The sequence below is a fragment of the Rhipicephalus microplus genome, chromosome 1 (genome assembly GCF_043290135.1).
Source record: "Rhipicephalus microplus isolate Deutch F79 chromosome 1, USDA_Rmic, whole genome shotgun sequence".
NCBI classification, from domain to species: Eukaryota; Metazoa; Arthropoda; class Arachnida; order Ixodida; family Ixodidae; genus Rhipicephalus; species Rhipicephalus microplus.
Window position 1 is genome coordinate 190,916,191 of NC_134700.1, and position 19,820 is coordinate 190,936,010.

At 41.7% G+C, this 19,820-nt stretch overlaps 1 protein-coding gene across 1 annotated transcript; it reads right to left on the minus strand.

The window, feature by feature from the left end:
- Positions 1–781: 781 nt before the first annotated feature.
- On the minus strand, positions 782–19,809 carry Elp2 (elongator complex protein 2). Its single transcript, XM_037429275.2, has 19 exons — positions 19,532–19,809; positions 19,372–19,459; positions 19,191–19,261; positions 18,948–19,092; positions 18,792–18,878; positions 17,901–18,035; positions 16,901–17,053; positions 16,554–16,649; positions 15,506–15,606; positions 14,799–14,921; positions 14,482–14,643; positions 12,962–13,150; positions 10,861–11,008; positions 8,257–8,387; positions 5,299–5,476; positions 5,018–5,139; positions 2,655–2,788; positions 2,497–2,592; positions 782–955 (listed from the first exon to the last, which is right to left on the minus strand). The coding sequence occupies exons 1-19, from the start codon at positions 19,652–19,654 to the stop codon at positions 826–828; spliced, it is 2,412 nt and encodes an 803-aa protein (XP_037285172.2). The 5' UTR covers positions 19,655–19,809; the 3' UTR covers positions 782–825.
- Between the last annotated feature and the right edge of the window lie 11 nt (positions 19,810–19,820).

Genomic DNA, 19,820 nt, shown 5'->3' on the forward strand with positions numbered 1-19,820 from the left:
CGAAGATTGCACAAATTTGTGTACTACCCATCACTCCCATGCTGGCTGAAGCGCCATGCTTCGCAGCTCCCATAGACACTAGCGTCGCAGTTCCCTCTAGTGTATTTATAGGAAACTATGCCTGCTAAAACAGGCTTAACAAGTTTTTGTAATGCAGTGGCTTAGCACAGCAGCTTTCTTTCGGGAGCTGTCAAGCGCAGTCTCAGTTATAAGCAAAGGGAATTGCAATCCGGATTGCAATGCGTGCATTCTTGGTGACTGTGACTGTCTGTGCAGTTGTTTTAAGTTGCATGAACTTTACGGTTCATTTTTCTTTTTCTGTACATAAATATTGAAAGCCCTGTTTCTGTAAGCTAATGAAACAAGTGCAAGATATCTTGTGTATATACCAAGCAAGACACGTGGTTAGCATGCTCTTGTAACTTGATGGTGACGTATAATATAATACTGAAATTCTGCCTTATTTGCCAGTGTGAGTTTATTGACGCCAACAGAAGGGCGTCTGTTGTGGGAAGACAAACGTGCTCTAGCCCCTTCCCACTTTTCTCGCCTTTTTTTCAGACTGGACCGTAAAATTTGGGCGGTTTATTTTCCCAGTCGCATTACGTTCCGGACGCGAGTACTGCTGGAATGTGCTATAGATTTTTATGGTCACGAAAAAGGATGAGCCATGCATAAATTTTCCAAATGTAAACTACAAAATTCACCAGAAAACTCCCATCTAAGAGAAGGGTGGCATACCTCTCACCACCTAATGATAAAAGAGGAGAAGCTACACCCCTGCCAATGGGAACGCCGCTTTTATTACATCATGGTATGCAGCAATCACGTTAGTTGAGAGATGCTGTATACTCGTACCATATGGTCATCTCCGCAGCTGGCAAGCAGAAACGCGAATTGATGGTCTTGTTTTGGGCAAAACTTTAACCGTTTCACTGACAGGTGGTGTGCGACGCTGGTTTCAACAGTCAAGGATTTCCTTAACACACTGCAACAGACGTTGACTGACAAACGTTCCACCACTGGGCAGACTAATCTGTATGTATTAAGGGGTTTGAGCTACTTGCGCTTTCCATGAACGTATTGCAACAAAGACAAGTACTGCCACCTTCATGAAAAATGCAGACACATACAAGACAGCCCAATTCAATTTCGCAAGAAAACTGCACCACCAGGAGTAGTGTTGCTCTAATATAACTGCTAGAATCAGTCTTTTGCAAACTTCTGCCTCAAGCTGATACTGGGATCTTCAATTAGGTTTGGTGGAATCATGCTAGCACCGGAACCACGTGGAGTGGAAATGCGTGTTATACTTAGCCCAAGTCTTATACATTTGGTTGTTGACTCAAGAAGAGAGCACTGCGCCTACACCATTCAAGGGAGCAGGCAGTGCTTGAGAGGATTTCTAGGCTTGTGAAAATATTCAAATGCATTGAATACTCGCACAAGCATTACTAAGTTTGAAGTCGCTTCAAATACAAATTTCAATTGCTGAAAATTTCGATTGGAATGAACAAATAGGTGTATATTAATGTACATGTAACCCCCTGCAAAAGTGGCTTCACTGCAATAGGGGGAAATGCTAAGCGATGAAAATTGTGAAAAATTCGCACTGCAATGAAGCCTCACTTCAAGGTTTAATGATTGTTATGCTCTCATCAAATCAACATTTAAGTTTAAAAGCTTGAAATAATGGCTTATTATGCTGAAAAGGTAACTTAAAATTTGCACTGCCGGAAGTTGAATTCTGCTACTATTCCTTGTTTCAAAGTTTTAAAAACACTGTGCGAGTTAGTTGGATCGTGACAAATATGGCCATTGTTCATTGTAGTATGTGATATATATTACTCGAATTCGATTCTAAATCCTTCGATCAAAATCGCTATTCGCTTCGAATGTAAACCTAAAATTAGCTATTCACACAAGCCCAAAATTTCACATCTCACGCGTTACACTATGTGGCACCAGGTACCAGCAAGTGGTTTTTCCTTTACCAGTGCACAACTGATGATCAAAAGCACACATATTTGCATCTGTGGCCTGCAGTGTACAGCTCTGAGGCCTCGGAACTTTTGTCAGGGCTTACTTACAATCTGGTCAAACGTTTTTGAACAAAGAACAGTGTTACGCAGACATGGGTCCAGTTGAAATGTAAAAATAACTTGCAAGAACACAGCATCGTGGGCCAAAAGTTGTTTCTATGCACACAGAACCAGAACAACATGCTTTTTTCTTTAACAATTAGCTGATGCTAGTTCAGAGACAACGCAGGTCAATCCAGTATGGTTTGAAATCTGCAATGAGAAGATGCCCACAGAGAACACATGCACTAGTGCATTACAGGTCTGTCAGAGTATACTTCACTACGCATTTCAAGATGAAAAAGATCTACAGCAGTGGCAATTATGGAAAATTTGTTTACCAGTGGGATGTGCTGTCATATTTGCCATATTATGCTGCTATAAAGTACACAAGTTAAAACACAGCAAAGGATACGACTGCTGCAGTGTCTCATATAAAGTCCACCCAGACTGCAGACTCCAGTGGTAAAGGTGAATGCTTCCTCTCTCGAGTCCTATGGCTATGAGGTACCTGGGTTTTCAACAGAACAGCTCTTGCATGGAGCAGCAACAAACGGTCTCGCACTTTCTTACCTGTCGCCTCCAGCCAAACTTGGTGCGAAGCTGACCGCTGTGGCTGAATCCTCCACATTCAATTGTCCTTTGCTCTCAATAGGCCCCAAATTTGTTTCAGAAGAACCTTCGGCTTTCCAGCCCCAGACTACAACCTGGACAATACGCAGAAGCAAACGTGTACAAAAATGAAGATCAAAGGAGCCCTGCCACACTTTTGGGACAACCTTATTTTGCACCGGAACGCGTGTAGTGTTGTTTACTGAGACAAATGGAACAAGAATTATTAAGATCAAAGGAGCTCTGCCACACTTTTGGGACAACCTTATTTTGCACCGGAACACGTGTAGTGTTGTTTACTGAGACAAATGGAACAAGAATTATTAAAATTGATGCACGGAAGGTGAAGTTAAGAGTCCTCAAAGTGCAAAACTCAAATGACAAGAAACATTTTCTTTTGCATTTCACTCGCCAGCTGACATTAAAGACCGCTTCCAGTCACAGCGCGCTTCATAAAGACATACCGCAATGGTCGCCTCATCGTAGCCTTCTCACAATACCTTGCTACCGCTCTTTAGCGTCATTAGCACGGTTACTACGAACCACGTGTGTTGAGTAGCAGACGCTCCCATGATAAAAATGAGTAAGATAAACACATACACTTTAGGAGGCGTCACTTCTCGACTTGCTTACAAGATGCGTTTTACGGCAACGCCAGCGCCCACTGCCTGTCGCATTTTTGACTCGCTAAAACTCTGCATGCGTTTCCACCTTTAGTTGCTGGTGTACCATAGCCTCGGGTAACAGGCTAAGTGTTGTGTTCCTTGTTTTGAAAATACATTATTTAAAAATGGGAGTGTTTTCTTTCTGAGAAAGTGTAAAAACGCTTTAGCTGTCTTTAACATTCACTTGTGTGGCCTAGCTGCTGAATATGAATATCGCACACTATTTGTCGCATCAAGTCAATAAAAAGCGAATGGTCCTTGTCATTGCGTCACTTCCCATAACAGAAATAAGATGTTATGTGTCCCCGTAGTCTATAATCACGGTAGTTTGTCTTGGTGAATTAAAAAGTAGCGTCGAATTTGGCATTGCCATTTGCACAAGGATATAGATGAGTTACATCGCACCAGAAGAACTGATCAAAAATACATGCTCAAATATCGTCGCAGGGCCCCTTCAAACAGTGGGGGAATAAAAAAAAACACAATAGGTGGGACCATAAGAGGAAGGAAAAAAGTTGTACAGATAAAAGTGCAAATAGTGATGTTCAATTTGAGATCGAGAAGGGTTCAGCAGGTGATACAATGTCCTAACTAGTGGTTTGCTGAGGTAACATAATGGTTGCAAAAATAAAATTTAACCCTAGCAAATTACGACTAAACCACATCTATGCTTTCTGGAATGCCTAAGCTGCCCTTGTACGCCTAAGCAAGCAATCATGATGGATGTATAATTCCTACTTATTAAAAATGAATTTTCAATGGCAGAACCAATTAAGTATGTTCAATTCATTGTTCAATTTTCCATGCATTACCAAAAAAATGGACAAGCGAGAAAGTCATTCCTCCAACATTAAACTCTACCTTCTGTTGGTTTTGTCGCACTGATAAAAATTTCATACATTTTTACATGGAACAAGAAACATTTGTCTTTTCTATTCGCATGTTCTCACATTAAGCCCATGACACTGTGTTGAAGCCGTTTGATGCAGCAATGCCTCCTGTCTTTATTTCAATGCCACTGTTAATGCTTCCTGCTCAATGCCCGGAGCCATAGGTCTGCCTTAGTTGTGGGATCATGATGCGATGTCGCATAAAGGGTGTGGCTGCTTATGTCGCATGTGCGTCTGAGCTTTTTCCCATAGAGAAGTGATAGACGCTTTTTCTCTACCAAACACTATGCGTCTGTCAGATTCGTTCCTTCGGGCTTCTTCATTGTGGCTTGAAGCAATGCTGCCGCCACCGCTGCCTCACATTGCTTGTGTGGCACCTCTTAAAGGCAGCGCATGCAGCAACGTTGCAGACACACATCCCCATTGGTTGCCCACATAGCTTCGTGAACGGAGACTCACTCTCTTAAAACACCACATTGTATTTTACAGAGTCAACATGACTGCCAACATAGTGAACACGAGTGATGCGAAACGCCGCCCCATGGATCTACGCACAACTGAACAAAGAATTACTTTATCTGATTTCCACCGTGGAACGCCACATAAAGGCGCTACATGCCCCATGAGTGCAAAGCACATGCGTAGGGTAGGCTATGGGCGAGAATAGGAAAAGGCTAGAGGAGAAGAGAGTGAACGGTTGGATCGGGCGCATCTGGCTCGCATTTAAAAAATGGAGGCGGCACTGGATGCAGCCATTTCAAAATGTTACCTTTTTATCCCTTGATGCTGTTGCAAAGTACAGGCCGTCGTGAGACCAGGTACAACTCCAAATAATTCTCTGGTGGATTGCAGTCTTCTTATCAGCAAATGCCACTCTGACAAAAATATTTCCTGATACAAAAGAAAAAAAGTTATAAATGAGCCCAGCTTGCTCATATAGGTTGAAAGATTTGCATTGATGGCCTAGATCCATCACACAAGCCTAGATGCTCATTCTTCTTCCTATCTGTACAGCTAGCAACGAATTGAGCAGTTCACACCTGTACTTACCGCTGATGTCAATCTCGTGTATGCACCACGATCGGTCTCTCGAGACACTCAACAGGTGACGGTCGTCGGGAGAAAACTCCATTTGTGTTATTGTCAGGTTGTGAAATACGAGCTCCCCTACTTGCTTCCATGTAGCAGTGTCCCAGAGAATTATGGCTGCATGCTGCTGTGTGCTTGCCTGCATTCGAGACAAGGAACAGGTCAGCGAGACGGAGGATAACGCAAGAGTGTTGAAACCCTGAATGTGGTTTATAGAACCCACAAGCGAAACTACGGAGGCGAGAAATGTAGGCTTGTGCGAATAGTGACTTTCAGGATCGAAGCGAATTCGAAGCAAATAGTGATTTTGGTAGAATAACTTCGAATCGAATTCGAGTAGTATGTATAACATATAAAAAAGGGAATATTTATCATAACGTAACTAACCTGCACAATATTTCTTTTGAATTGAAATAGGGGCTCTATGCAAATGCCTTTTTTTTCGTTGAAAGGAAGTCGAAACAACCTTGATTAGTAGTTTCGGTGGGATTCGAGTGATAACCTGTAAGATGCATAACGTTTAAAATTTATTATACTTAAATCATATAAACCATCATAACAAGCTTAATGAAATGAAGAATTGATTTTAGGGTAACATGTTCCTTTAAAGGGGCCCTGCAACGCTTTCTCAACTATCCATGGAGCCAGTAAACATGCTTGTTGCCTCACAAATTTACTGCTGCAAAGTTTCTAGAATCAGTCCAGTACGAGCGGAGTTCCAAAAATTTGTCCCATGCTGCAATTGCATTCTCCATTCTCGACCCATCAAAAGAGCTGGAAGCTAAAAAGGGAAGGATGGCACGGGGAAAGAAAAAAACTTCACGAGCACCTAGTGACCTTGAGCATTTTTTCTCTCTTTTTTCTTCGAATATGCGGCCTTTCAGTGCGATTGTGCACGTACTTGTGGACAAGCGGCGTCCGGTAATGACAAGCGCACCATGCTCAAATCAGCCAATGACAGTGACCAGGGCCGTATTTTCTTTCTTGGCTGTGACAAGTGATTTTTTTAGCTTGTAGTGTCATTTGCCGCGGGAAGAGAGCAATGTTTAGCTTTGAAAATTCAATGTGAATTTCAGGGCGCGTGCTGCGCTATAATACTTGCCTCGCGTGTTTTCGGTAGCCTCGACTACCGATCGGCAGCGTTTTCTGACCATGCTCAGTAAGTGTTGCAGGGCCCTTTTAAATCTGAAGGACGGCTTCGCGGCAAAGCAAATTTTTTCCGAGTAGGTGCTTTCACGGTTTTGCACTACAACGTTGCAGTGAAACCACCTTTACAAGCAGACTAATGTACATTTATTTGTTTATTGCAAATACTTCGAAAATATTCGATAATTTAAATTCGAATCGAAGTGAATTCGAATACTCACCTATTAGTTCGAATATTCGCACAAGCCTACAGACATGTATATCAAGTAATTTTGGATGACTTCATATGTTAGCAATGTTATAAAACGAACGAACCACGTGTACAAAACAAGATGTGCGCCAGTTCTTCGACGTGGACTCGGTTAGTCTTACAGTGCTGCTAATATGTCCGACCTTTGAGCTTTAACACTGTTTCGGAACATCTACTGCTGTGTACCACCACAAAAAAAAAAAAGCTTCCTGCTACCAATAGAATTTCTTAGCTAGTTATTCAATATTCTATAAGTTATAGTATGCAACCATGAATTACAGGCTAGAAATACAAAGGCAGATGCACTTCGAAAGGCACATGCATACATGCACCACCGAATCTCGACATTTCCCTTTGTCTCGTTCAGACAATTCACCATGTTGGACCTCCCTCCCAGTGAGCGCACCAATTCCTTCTTGAAGTGTAATTACCCATGGCCTCATGCCTACATGTGAAGAAATTGACTGGGAACCTTCAGTAGTGCACACTTGTCTCAGCTACTGTGCGTGGTCACATCTAGAGGTGCGACCAGTGATTCGATACTGAGCCCACAAAATCCCGATTCCTTTGCAGCACATCTGCCGGTGCCGTGAGTTGTCTTTTACCTTAGGGCTTAGCGAATATCAGTGTGTACATAGTTAATGAGTGTGGCAAGCTCGCCATTGCAAAATTAAGCACCCACCTTGTAGTACATGAGAACGAAAGACCATACTGCATTTTTTTAAAAGATGCTCCGCACTTCCAAAGTTCTGGCTAAACAATGAATAAATCTTGAAGAATTTACTTTAATAAACTTTCCCGCTATACAGATGCATAATGAGGAGAAGAATACTAATTGCAGGGCAAACAAAAGACACGCAGTGGAGGGTACCAACTGCGCCCATTCTTTATCAAAAAGAGTGCCACACTGTTTCGAGAAAATGCAAAGGGCTTTTTTGCCCAAAGCATGCACTCCACAAGAAGCTGTGGATGAAAAGTCAATAACAAGTAAGCCGTTAAGTTTATGACTAAGTCTCTGGTGGTCAAAGTGCAGATTTCATAAATAAGCTTCAAGTAAGCATATCTTGTTTACATAGTAAATATATACTAGAACCTGCATAACGAACTAGAGTGTATATTGTACAGTTGTAAAGCCTCCATCGTTTTGACATATGAAATATTTTAGATCTGAATTGGGGTTGATATACTGTAGACTTGTTATACAGAACCTGAAGGGGCCAGGAAAACATGCTCTATTTACTGAGAGATTAACAAGCGTATGAAAAGTGGGAAAATAATCACATAAAAGGCAGTTATTCTACTTAAACAGAAATTTCACTAAGAGAATCTTGTTTACTGAGAGTACACTGTATAGCACATTTTTGTGATGGCCTTCAGACTATATATACTGGTTCGACTGTTTAATATAACAATATTTCATAACTATACCCAAGTTTGATACACTCGAGTTTCACTCTAGTGCCAAAATATTCTTGTTGCTTTGCAGGTGAGTATGCCTGAAAAATGCTGACACGCTTCTATACCTTGCAGGCAGATGCAATGAGCTTGCCATCACGTGAGCTTGTCAGGGCAAAGAGTTCGTAGCCGTGCCCGTACAGCTTCCTCACTTCTGTCCACAGCGTGTTCTGTAGGAGGTCTTCCTCTGTAGGTGGCTCTGAGAAAGCATACAGCAATTAAATTCTTTGTCAGAAATATTTCAAGCCTTAAAGAAATATGAAATTGCAGAGCCGCATGTGGCTTCCTATTCTTTGCAGTACATTGTGCTATTGGCTGATAAAAAGCATACAATGTATCCCGGCAAACCCAGGCCAGCCTAACACTTCTGTCACGTGGCAAATCTAACATCATTTACAATGAAAGACATTAGGTGAACTTGATGTCATTTTACATGCCCGTTAATGCACAATAACAAATATCATTTTAAAATGATGACCATAGCCCTCATGAGCCGTGACTTTGGGAAAAATCAACATCTATCAAAACTTGCATGGGACCTGCATATATTTTTGAATTTAATTTTTATAACTAAAAAGCTGCTTCAAGGATTTAAGCGCAGCTGTTTTACGCAATTTGCTGCAGCTGCATGACATAAACAAAGTCAAGCTGCTAGTCAAGCCCAGGGAAAATCGAAAACCAAAGTGGCCAATGGTATGATGGCAGTGAATATTCCAATATGGCCGACTGGATATGACTAAGTGTGGCGCACATTTGACACTCCGGCTGCAAAATGATATGGCAGCAACTAATTCATGTATTCACCAACTTGATCACTGAAACACAAGCAATCAGACTATAAATACCTGCAATCCAGCAACAAACAAAGTAAAAATGATACTTGGCCTCCGTCCTTTTTTTTTTTTTAGAAACTTACATGCATATCTTTATTACATCAATAAACCAGCAATTAATTATTCTAGTAACAAAATTATTTATAAGTGACAATGATTTACATAAGCGATTGAATAGGCATCTCCACAAAAGGTCGCTGGCGTCGAGACTAAGCATTCAGTTTGAAATCAAGTGCAAATGTGTTTTGTGAACTCGTTCGACATAAAGTGCCATTTTTATGGAATGGCATTACCGTATTTACTCGATTCTACCACGCCCTCGATTGTAACGCGCACCCGATTTCCACCGCGGAAAAAAAAAAAAACCGTAAGACATCGATTGCAACGCACACCCATTTTTCTCGCTGGCCCACACGATCACACCACTAGAAAAAACGACTCCTTTCGGGAGCGTCTTCCATTTAAATATGAGGTACAAGCGAAGCTTGTGCCCATCTGACGTGTAACAGAGCATTGCCGTCACTGTAGTTTTACCGTAGACCGATGTCAGCACGCGAACTTGCTTCGCCCCCTTCTTCTCGACGTTTGTGGTGCCAGGCATGTCGAAGTAAAGAGGTGTCTGATCGGCATTCCCGATTTGCCCTAGCAGGTAGCCGTTGTTGCGCCGCAAGTTTAGGACGACCCTCTAAAAACTGTGAAGCTTTTCATCGTACTCTTCCGCAAAACTTTCCGCACATGCATATTCCCCTTCGGAGGGAAAAGCCTTTCCTTTTCATAAAGTTAGTCAGCCAGCACCTGCTCACTTTAAACTGGCTCCGCATTAGACCTTTTTCTAAGACTAACGGCATAGCCTGCACTTGGAGCAGTTCTATCGTCACGGGCCGCTGTGCCGCTCGCTGCTCAAGCACATACTCGCCGGGCAGCTTTTTAATTTGTGGAAACCGACCCTGCTGTGGTCCACTGAAGGCTTTTTCGTGAAGCTTTGCTGTCGACAATCTTCTGCTTTTGTTTCCGCCGGTCCCGCACGCACGTTTCGGGAACTCCGAACGACCGCTATGCGGCCCGATTTTGGTCCGTTTCAGCCCACGCGATGACTTTTCTTTTAAAAGCGGCATCGTGGTGCACTCGAGTTTTTGGAGTCGGCCCTTCCACGCCGTCGATGCTAATGCACTACTAGATGACGAACTCCTCAGCACACGTACGAAGTGCCGCACACGGGAAACACATAGGCAGAAATGGCCGACGCGCCATGCTGACGCACGTAGGGGGCGGCCATTTTGGATTTGCCGATGGCAATAGATTGACCGTAATTTTTTTGTTCGTACTCGATTCTAACGCGCATGCGATTTATGAACTCGCTTAACGGAAGAAAAGGTGCGCGTTAGATTCGAGTAATTACGGTACTTTCACTGTGTGACAGCAAGCACACGACATTACAAATTAATTATATTTACTTTAAATGACAATAGATTTGTCATTACAGGGATATAAGTGAAGAAAGAAAAAGCAGCAATGATGGCATTAATGGTGTCTCGCTAGGTACCACCTTACTGAGACTAGCGAATGTTTATGTTGAAATTGAAGTTTTGAATGTGATGCACTGTATGATATACATGGATTAGAAATGATGAAACTAATTACTAACCTCAGTAATGAAAACTGACTAGTTAGTTACATGCCGATAGAAAAATCCTCTTGTTTGCAGAGAGCAATGATTAGCAAGGTGTTGCTGGTGACATTACTGTATCTAATAGGCAATTTCTTGCTTAACTAGCTAGGCGTATAACTTAGCAGCTATGACTTAGTGACTACTCGTAGCGCGCAAAAAGCAAGCACCACCTGTGAGGGTGACGGGTGTGAAGTAAAACTCGGGGAACTGGTTTTTTGGGTGTCGCTCCGCATCCCCACTGTCGCGAGTCAGGTCGCTCTCGTAAACAGCCTTGTTGGATAGGCCTAGAGAGGGCACACTGGCACCTTCGGCCAATTCCTGTAGCAAGAAAAAGAAAAAAAAAAGGGGGGGGGGGAAGAGCACACGTGAAAGCTTTTGTATTCCCCAAGTACACTCAAATTTCAATATAACAAAGTAAATAGAAAATAGTCTTGCATAGAATAAAGTTCTATGAACAACTGTTATAACAAATTTTCGGATATAACAAACTTATTTTCTTGAAGATGTAACATTGTTATCAATGAGATTTGAGTGTATATGCAGACAAACACCTTACCACTAGCTATATGCTTTGTCTTTTTTTTTTAGAACTTTCAACCTCTGCACGGTTAGTACTGCCTTTAGGTAAGCAAGCGATTATATAATAATTGGTGTTTAACGTCCCAAAACCACAATGTCATTACGAGGAACGCCATAGGTGAGGGCTCCAGAAATTTAAACCACTTGTGTTCTTTGACATTCACCTAAATCTTGAGTACATGGGCCCCAAACACTTTTGCCTCCATAGAAAAGGTGGCAGCCTAGGCCAGGATTTGATCCCATGACTTTCTGGAGAGCAGTTGAGCACCACAATCACTAGAACATCGTGACAGGTAGCATTCCATTGTGGTAGTAGCACTTAGTTAGCTAGGGTATACGAAAGTAGAAACACACACAATAGATAAAGAACACACACACAAAAAAGGTGGCTGATGCCCCTATATAAGTATCGGTATAACACGAAAGTGAAACATGTTTTTACAGAGGCAGTCGAGCATTTATTTCGCATTGTTTCAGCAACAGCAACAAATTGCAGTCATGTTAGAAACGGCAAGCAGCTTGAAACTTGCAGCGCACACCTCAAGCAGAAAGCATGCACGAAATTAGCATACACAGGACGAGCGCCGACTAACAATTGTCACAATTCTTCTGGCGTCGTGTGTCAGCAGTGCGCTCTTTTTGTAAACGCGGCCCTGGCCGCTGCGAAGTGACCTTCGTCCTCTCCCGAATTACGAGTCTGATGAGAGCGCACGCAGAAGAGACTGCGCTCTGTGGGACCGGCAACACAAGGCACAGCTAATTCGCGACCGTTGCACCATCTTGCCAGTGATAACGAAAACGCACAAAAGTTTCGAAGCTCTGAGGTATGCCAAATGATATATGGTGCATATAAATGGCTTCACGCTAAATGCCTGGGGGCGGCACAATGCCCGTTTTCCTTTGCAAGCTTTATAGCAATGGGCGTAAGTTTTGTAGCCCATCGCAAAGGAATGAAAATGTGATGGACTGATGATGAAGCCTTCACTCCCGAAAACAACCAAGCGTGCGCTGCAGCGTGAATGGTGAAGGTGCTCAAGAGGGAAAGGAGAACAGTTGGCGTGACAGGCCCTCGCACACTTCCGATGCAGTAAATTGTTCGTGCTGTGACATGAGCGTGCAGTTTCTCGGTGGAAGATATAGAGAGACAGAAGGAAGAAGATGCTCGAGCAGTCAACTGATTTGGGTAGGGTGCGGTATTCTGGGGACCGCAGTTCGGGGGAAGTCCTTAGAAAAAGGAACTTAGCACTTGCAGCCCATTTTACGTATGACTGCGGTCACCTGCTCAACGAGGCCCCTGCCCGGCTCGCCCATTCAAAGCTCTGCCTAAGTGTCTTCGTGCGCACTCTGGCAAGCTGACTCAGGCGGGTCGAGGAGCGCAAATTATGCGTGTAAATATATATATTTTTTGTAGTAAGGCTAGCAATATATTATGGGCTTGCAAATAATGCAAGGGTGCTAATTATGCGAATAAATATCGTATCTGACTCGCACTGTTCCCAATCACAGATCTTCACTCAGTTTTTCTAGGCAGTTTCTACTAAATGCACAGTCTTGATTTTCTGTGCTTGTATATGTCTCCTCGCATGTCACGAACTGCATGTAACAAGAAATTCGCTAACAGCGACTCCTCCTATTTGATGACATAAAATCTTGCATGCTACGAGTAAAGCTATTTAATTTTTGAAAGGTCACCTTTATGCTGCAGTCTTCGAGCAGGTTGGCACCACACAGTCTTTTGAAGTTATCAATAAAGTTGCGGGTTCCTTCGAATGCCCTCAGCACCTTCTCCTCGGCTCCAGAGACAAACTGGAGCCGCCCAGTCGACGCGATGCAGGCAAGGTCATGGCCGTGCACCTGTGGCCTGGCAATCTCTTTCCATGACTACAAAGAAAAGAAACAAACAATGCAAATCACTTCATACTCTGTTATACATATCAGCAAGAGTTAACTGCTGCATTTCAATAAATATACTTTATAACTTTTGCTTTGAAAAAAGGTGATTCAGGGAAAAATAATCAGGTGACTGATCAACCAAGCATGTCTTGAAAGACATATATTTGCACCCGAAAATGTGAGTAAAATGGAATAGCTATAATCTTTTACTGAAAAGAAAAAATACATGTATTCGTGTAAAGTGTTCACATGCATTCTAAAGGCATTCAATAAATGCCACTTCTGTTATCAGAATAATTATTACTACAAGGCTTAAATCATTTAACTATTTTTTTCCACATGTATTTATGTATTATTATCAGGTGGACTATAGACCACACAGTACAGTAATCTTTGATCAATGGCTTAAGATTTTTTTATTTCTTCACTGTAAAGGTGAAGATATAGGGGTAAAGTAAAGTTTCTACCCGTTTCATTCATCTACAGACCGGTCCAGAAAAGTCCAGTGTCATTTCAACTTATCCAACTTTAATAGATGGTTTACTTTCAGGACAGACACAATTAAGCTGGAGTAAACGTAACATATGATGATACGACGATATGTTGCATTTAGTGACACAAAGGCCAGTTGTAGCCAAAGAGTGCCAATGAATGATGTATTCTATGAGAAACTATGTTATAAATGACCATGTAAATGTAACACAACCAGTGCCTTTTTTCTTTTGACAGTCAAGTGTTGATTATATTTGTTACAAGCATCAGGAAGCATGTACACGATAGTAGGCACAGGTTGTAGATTTCGGTGTTCTTTCCGGAGGATAAAAATGCAACAGTTCTGCATTTGGCAGAAAAAAAGAAAATAAATAAAATAAAACTTCTACACTGACTTAAATTTATTTTTAACTGAAGCACAAATATTTATAAATATTTAAATATATTATACAGTGAATCCTAGAGTAATTCTGTCACTTGTGCGGGTGCCAAAACGTCTCTGCAAGATCTTTACACTTAGCTCGGTCAGTGATTTATTTTCTGTGATCATGTCACCTAAACAGGATGAGCCTTCGACGAACTCTTGAGCTCATGTGGATCAAGCATGCTTTGGTTCCACAGGTTTAGGTTCACAGATACCTAACGCTGTTATTAACTTCATCGAGGGCTCCAAGGCCCGTATTCGCAAACACTCCTCGACTCGAAACTCAGCTTCAAGAGATCCTTGAGACTTTTCACGTCGCAGAAATCACAACCAGACACGGTCCTCAAGGATCCCTTGAGTTTGAGCCGAGGAGCGTTTGTGAATACCCGCATAAAGCACTCACCTTGCTACCTTGAGGCATGATCCAAGGAGCATGCAGTCTTGTAGTTTGGTCAGAACTGCAGCTCAGCAGGTATTCACCTCCAGCAGACCAGGCAATGTCTCCCACTTTGTCAAAGTGACCACCAGGTGTCACGCTGGTCTGCCATAAGTTGTCTCTGTCGCTCTAATACAGAACAAAACCGAGGCAAGGTGTCCGGCTTTAGGTTCTTAGAAGTCCAATTACAACAGCATGCTACTAGAAAGCATCTTTTAAAAAATAATACACAAATAATAAATCAACAGAGGCTCATTTCATGGTTGCAAATTCGAACAGCCTACCTCTGGCCTCTTCCACATGTGAAACGAACCCTGGAAGCCGTGAGCCAATATTCTGTTCCCATCAGGACCGAACACGGCCCCGAGAAAGCCTAATGTGTTCCCACCTATGTCGCCAAACCGAGCCTGAAAATGAGAGTTAGTAGAAACTGTACTGAAGAACCATCACAATGTGATTTAGTGACTCAATGCAATAGGCAGCGTGAATGAGAAAGATGGAGAAAGAAACACACAAAACAAGTGCTGAATGTGATCCTCAAAAAAATATCGGATGTGGAAAATTTCAGCTCAAACATGCCACCACATTCATGGAAATGTATGATTAAAAATTAATGGGGGAGGCTTGCAACGTGTTTTTGACATTTATTATTTGTAGCCCCTCAGACAAAAAGGTATCATGCCGTGGTTTGTACAATCATATGCCGAGAATTCCACCACAGCAGCTTATTTGGTATAGCACAGCAATTCTGAGCTCAAAGTGGCAACATTTCAAAACACACTAAACCAAAAATAGTTGCACGGTTTGGTTGGGTGTGCATTATTATTTACAAACATCACAGAAAGCACCCCAGAATATTTTTTACTGAAGTAAGCGTATAAAGCATCATTTTAGAACTTCACTGCTTTCTACAATTAAGAGGGGTTTTTTCTAAGGCATAATTGTGCCACCTATCCAAAATCAGACACATCATCTTACAAGGTCAGCTCACCTTATCCAGCCAAAGCCCCGTCGAACTGTCTGGTTCCCATACAATGACGGTCTTGTCCATGGATGCAGATAGGAGGCTGTGGTGCTCACCTCCATCTTCACCTAAAATGCATTTGCAGCCTCAGAACAGCTTTCTCTTTGGAATTCACTTGCTATATTTCTTGGCATTCATTTTACGACAATGTAGTAACAATAATTTTTCGAAGCTCACTGACATGTATACCCTATGTACGACAACAAGGATGCTCGTTATCTCTACATACTTGAACACAATCTAGAAAAAAGTGTAGGCTACGCCTATGAAACCATGGCGTGCCATGATTAACCTTAGAAAGTCAAATCGTTTGGCTGGTTCACGGTCCAGCTGCAGGGAATTTTTCTTAGCTAATGTGAGTACTATACATATGGAGAGTTAAAGATTCATTCTTACAACCTAATATTATGTTTGGATGTGCAACGATGTCAGAATCCCTGACAAAATTTACTACATTTAAGTCTTTGACCTAACTTTAGCGACACCAACATGTATGGCTGATTTCCTGACTGTGAAAATATTTGTGTGGGGCTATGGAGTATAAGGCAGAACAACATCAATTTCGCTGGGACACTTCCACGTATGTTCCTTATTGTCTTCACCAGACTTATTTTTTAATTGATTGCAAATATGCTTACATCTACATCTTGTCTCGATCAAAATATAGCTATTTACTTGAAAGCACTGCGACACAATGACTCCTGCTCATTTATTTTGTGTCAAGTGCCTTTGAATTCTGGAAAAAATCTGAAAAGTTGTTTTATTAATTTGGTATATAAGGCTTTCTACCGCCAAATTGGCTGTCTCCAGGACGGTTGGTTTTTCATGGCATGTGGCCTAACAGATGCTCTTACTTCCATTCGCATTCAACAAGCATATGTTACAGAATTTGCTTTTGAAATCTTAAAGCATATAAAAACATCCTGACAGTATTTAACTTCGCACACTCCATGCCGACATTCTCTTGCTTGAAAGAAGTTTACTCACATCCCCGCCAACGCTACTTTCACCTCACCTCGGGATGTTGCTGGACACCAGTGAACACTGTAAACCCAGCCCTCATGACCAGAGAGAACCGTCTCCAACTCAACGTCAAAGGCTTGAGAAGATTCTGTAATAGAAAACACACACAGGGTGAAGCACCATAAGTCCTGTTCAGTATGTTTCCAGCCTAAACAAAGTATGTCAAACCCTCTTAAATACTACGCTGTGAAATCAGGCAAGTGGGATACGGCATGTAGCTAGACTGTCATTATGCAATGCTCAATGACTCCTGTGGTTTTTCACAGCTGCTAGGACTTACTTGATGACATATATTATGCATTTATATAAATGTTTCTTTGTTCAGAATGCCATGCTTACCATTAAGTGTGGCTGTAAACGTAGAGCCTCGAAGTTTGATTTCCCCAGGTGTGCCGTTACTGTTTACCGTCTTGTCATCCCTGCATGGCGATATCTTCCAAATTCGTATTACACTGTCCTGACTGCAAGAGGCAACAAACACGCTGTCGTCAGCTGAAAGAAGACATCAAGACCATTAAAACAAAAGGGAATGATAACTAACACAGTTCAAATGTTGTAAATAACCCGCCCTAAGGCTACACTGGATATCTTTGGTTGCATATCATAAGGCTTTAAAGCACCGTCAAGGTAGCGGTACACACAGAAGTCTTTTGTAAAGTTCTCAAGTGGATTGCAGGTAAGTGAACTCACTGAGAACAGTGCCTCACTTACTTTCTACCACAACAAAGACATTAGCCACTGAGAAATACTTATTCTACTAGTCCCACATCATTTCACGTTTCAAACTTCTTCTTTAGGGCAAAGGTTTTTCTATGAAGTCGCTGTACTATCAAAAAACAGTGATAAAACTCTCATATATGCAAGACCTTTATTTTTTTAAAGTCTGTTCTAACTTAAGGCATTGAGCAAAACAATGGCTGAAAGTGTCACATCAACAGAAGCAATAGCAAAATTTTAAGTACATCCAGCAAACTATAATTCCTAATGAACAAAATGTGGCACTTCAGACAAAAAGTCGTTGCACTCCAGTAAACAGAAATGGTTTTTGGTATTCTATTTCACTTCGTTTTCAGTGAGACATATGTGATTTTTGCATGTGTGGAAAAAAAATTCGACAAAGTACATCAACAAGCTTAATCCCTCAAATGGCATGGATAATTTCAGAAAAAATGAGAAAGTTTGGATTTCATTAAGATTGTATGCTGTAAATAAAGAATACACGTACATAATATATATTTGGTATCCAATACTACATTAAAATACAGGGTAGTATTACAATATTTATTTTGACAAGTTATGCTATCACTGCAAACTATGTGATTAAAAAAAAGTTTCTTACCACACTCCTTGAAGGTAATGCCTCTGACCCAATCCTCATGACCATATAGCATATGACACTTCACGAAACCTGCTGTAGGATCCTTGTAGTAACAGTGGACCATCATGTCGTTGCCTCCATATGCCAGCATTGGAACTGCACAAACAGAGATTCCTAAGGTTCTTTGGCTTGCATGTATAAAAATGTTTGTTATATATTTTCCCCTGCATTTACTATCTCATTTTTTTTGCTGCATCCTTTTGACAATAAGTATTAATATAAGAAAACAGGGCACATTAATAGCAGTGTGTAATGGTATGACAAAGTGAGCATTACCATGCAACTATCTCTCTCTCTCTCACACACACACACACATACACAACTGCATGTCCACGAGGCTTTTCACTAGCTGAAATGCTAGGCTAGGAATGTGTATGTTACACAGCACATTATTACAATATAAAATTTCATGTTTCTCGACGTCGTCTACACCACAAAGTGAGATTTCAACAATTTTATGTGCCATATAAAAATGAATTACGCAAAATTATAGGTTGTCGTTTTTGTTCTAGCCTTAATCTCTTTTTGTGACAACTCCAAGCACTGATTGCTGCTGCACATTGGGGACAAATGTTTTAGCTATCTTATTAGGATTCATGTGCTTATGCATTGTTACATTTAATGTAATACATTTCATGTATTGCTATGACGCTTTTTTTTAAAGCCGAGAAGGAGATATCGTAAAAGTTTTTGTGAACCCTTTTCCCAAGTTTATATGCTTGCATGTTTGAGGTTTCCCAACGGAAGTATTACAATGATGACAATTAACAACAATTTAGTTTATATATTATATGCTATGCAATCTTTCCATCCGTGCACTGATGCAAAATGACCAATACGATGCGTACATACCGCGTGTGGATGGCAGAAAACACATCCTGATGTCCATAGCGAAATTTCCTTTCAGATTGATTTCCTGTACACATCTCGCCGTAAATTCTGCAAAAGATGTGGCATTAAGTTGTAACGTCGTTTTAAACACTCTGCCAAAGTTTCAACAAGTAGCACCTGCGTCAACCTCCCATATGCGAATGGAAAAGTCTCCACCAGCGCTTGCAACTGTGATCAGGTCACTCGATGCTGGCGCCGAATACAAAGCATCTGCCGTCGTCACAGCATCTTCGTGGCCGACAAGCCTTGTAGCTGGAATAAACTTGTAAAGTGACACGATTGGACGTTAGAAAATTCAATGACAACTACGCTATAAACCTGCATGTCTGTTGAAAAAAAAAAACAAAAAAAAAAACTTACACGATCGTCTTGCTTGGTCCATATAGTCACCGTTTTGTCAACGGACGTGCTCAGTAACGCGGTCTCTGCACCTGAAGAAAGCGATTAAAAGATCAGTAGATAAGGCAAGGTGCGACGCTTGCTGTTCAAGCGTACACGATCCCCAGCGACGGCGGCACCAAATAAAAACGGTCAAGCTCACCATTTTTTCTACGGATCCACCGAACGCAGTTAACTTTGGCGCTGTGGTTAACGAGGGTGTGGGTGACGGCACCAGCACCATCATTGGCCTGCGCAATCGGCAATCATTTAATTCAACGAACAACGATCGCTGATACTACGGATATGAATGAACGAAATACCTCGGGATCGTACAGGACGACAGCGTTGCAGGTTCCGTACGCAACGATGTTGTTACAACCCCAGTCAAGCGATTGGGGGTTGCGATTGCAAGAGCAACTCGTATATTCTACACGGACAGCCATCTAACACTTTCTTTTCATACTCCCGTAATTAGCTGACATAAAACAAAACGACGATCACACGGCACGCCAGTACACGTGCACCACAAAAACATAAACCACGATTGGCTTGTCTACGAACATGTCTACGAACGAAACGGAAAACAAGTCACTGATCACTCAGTCTTGC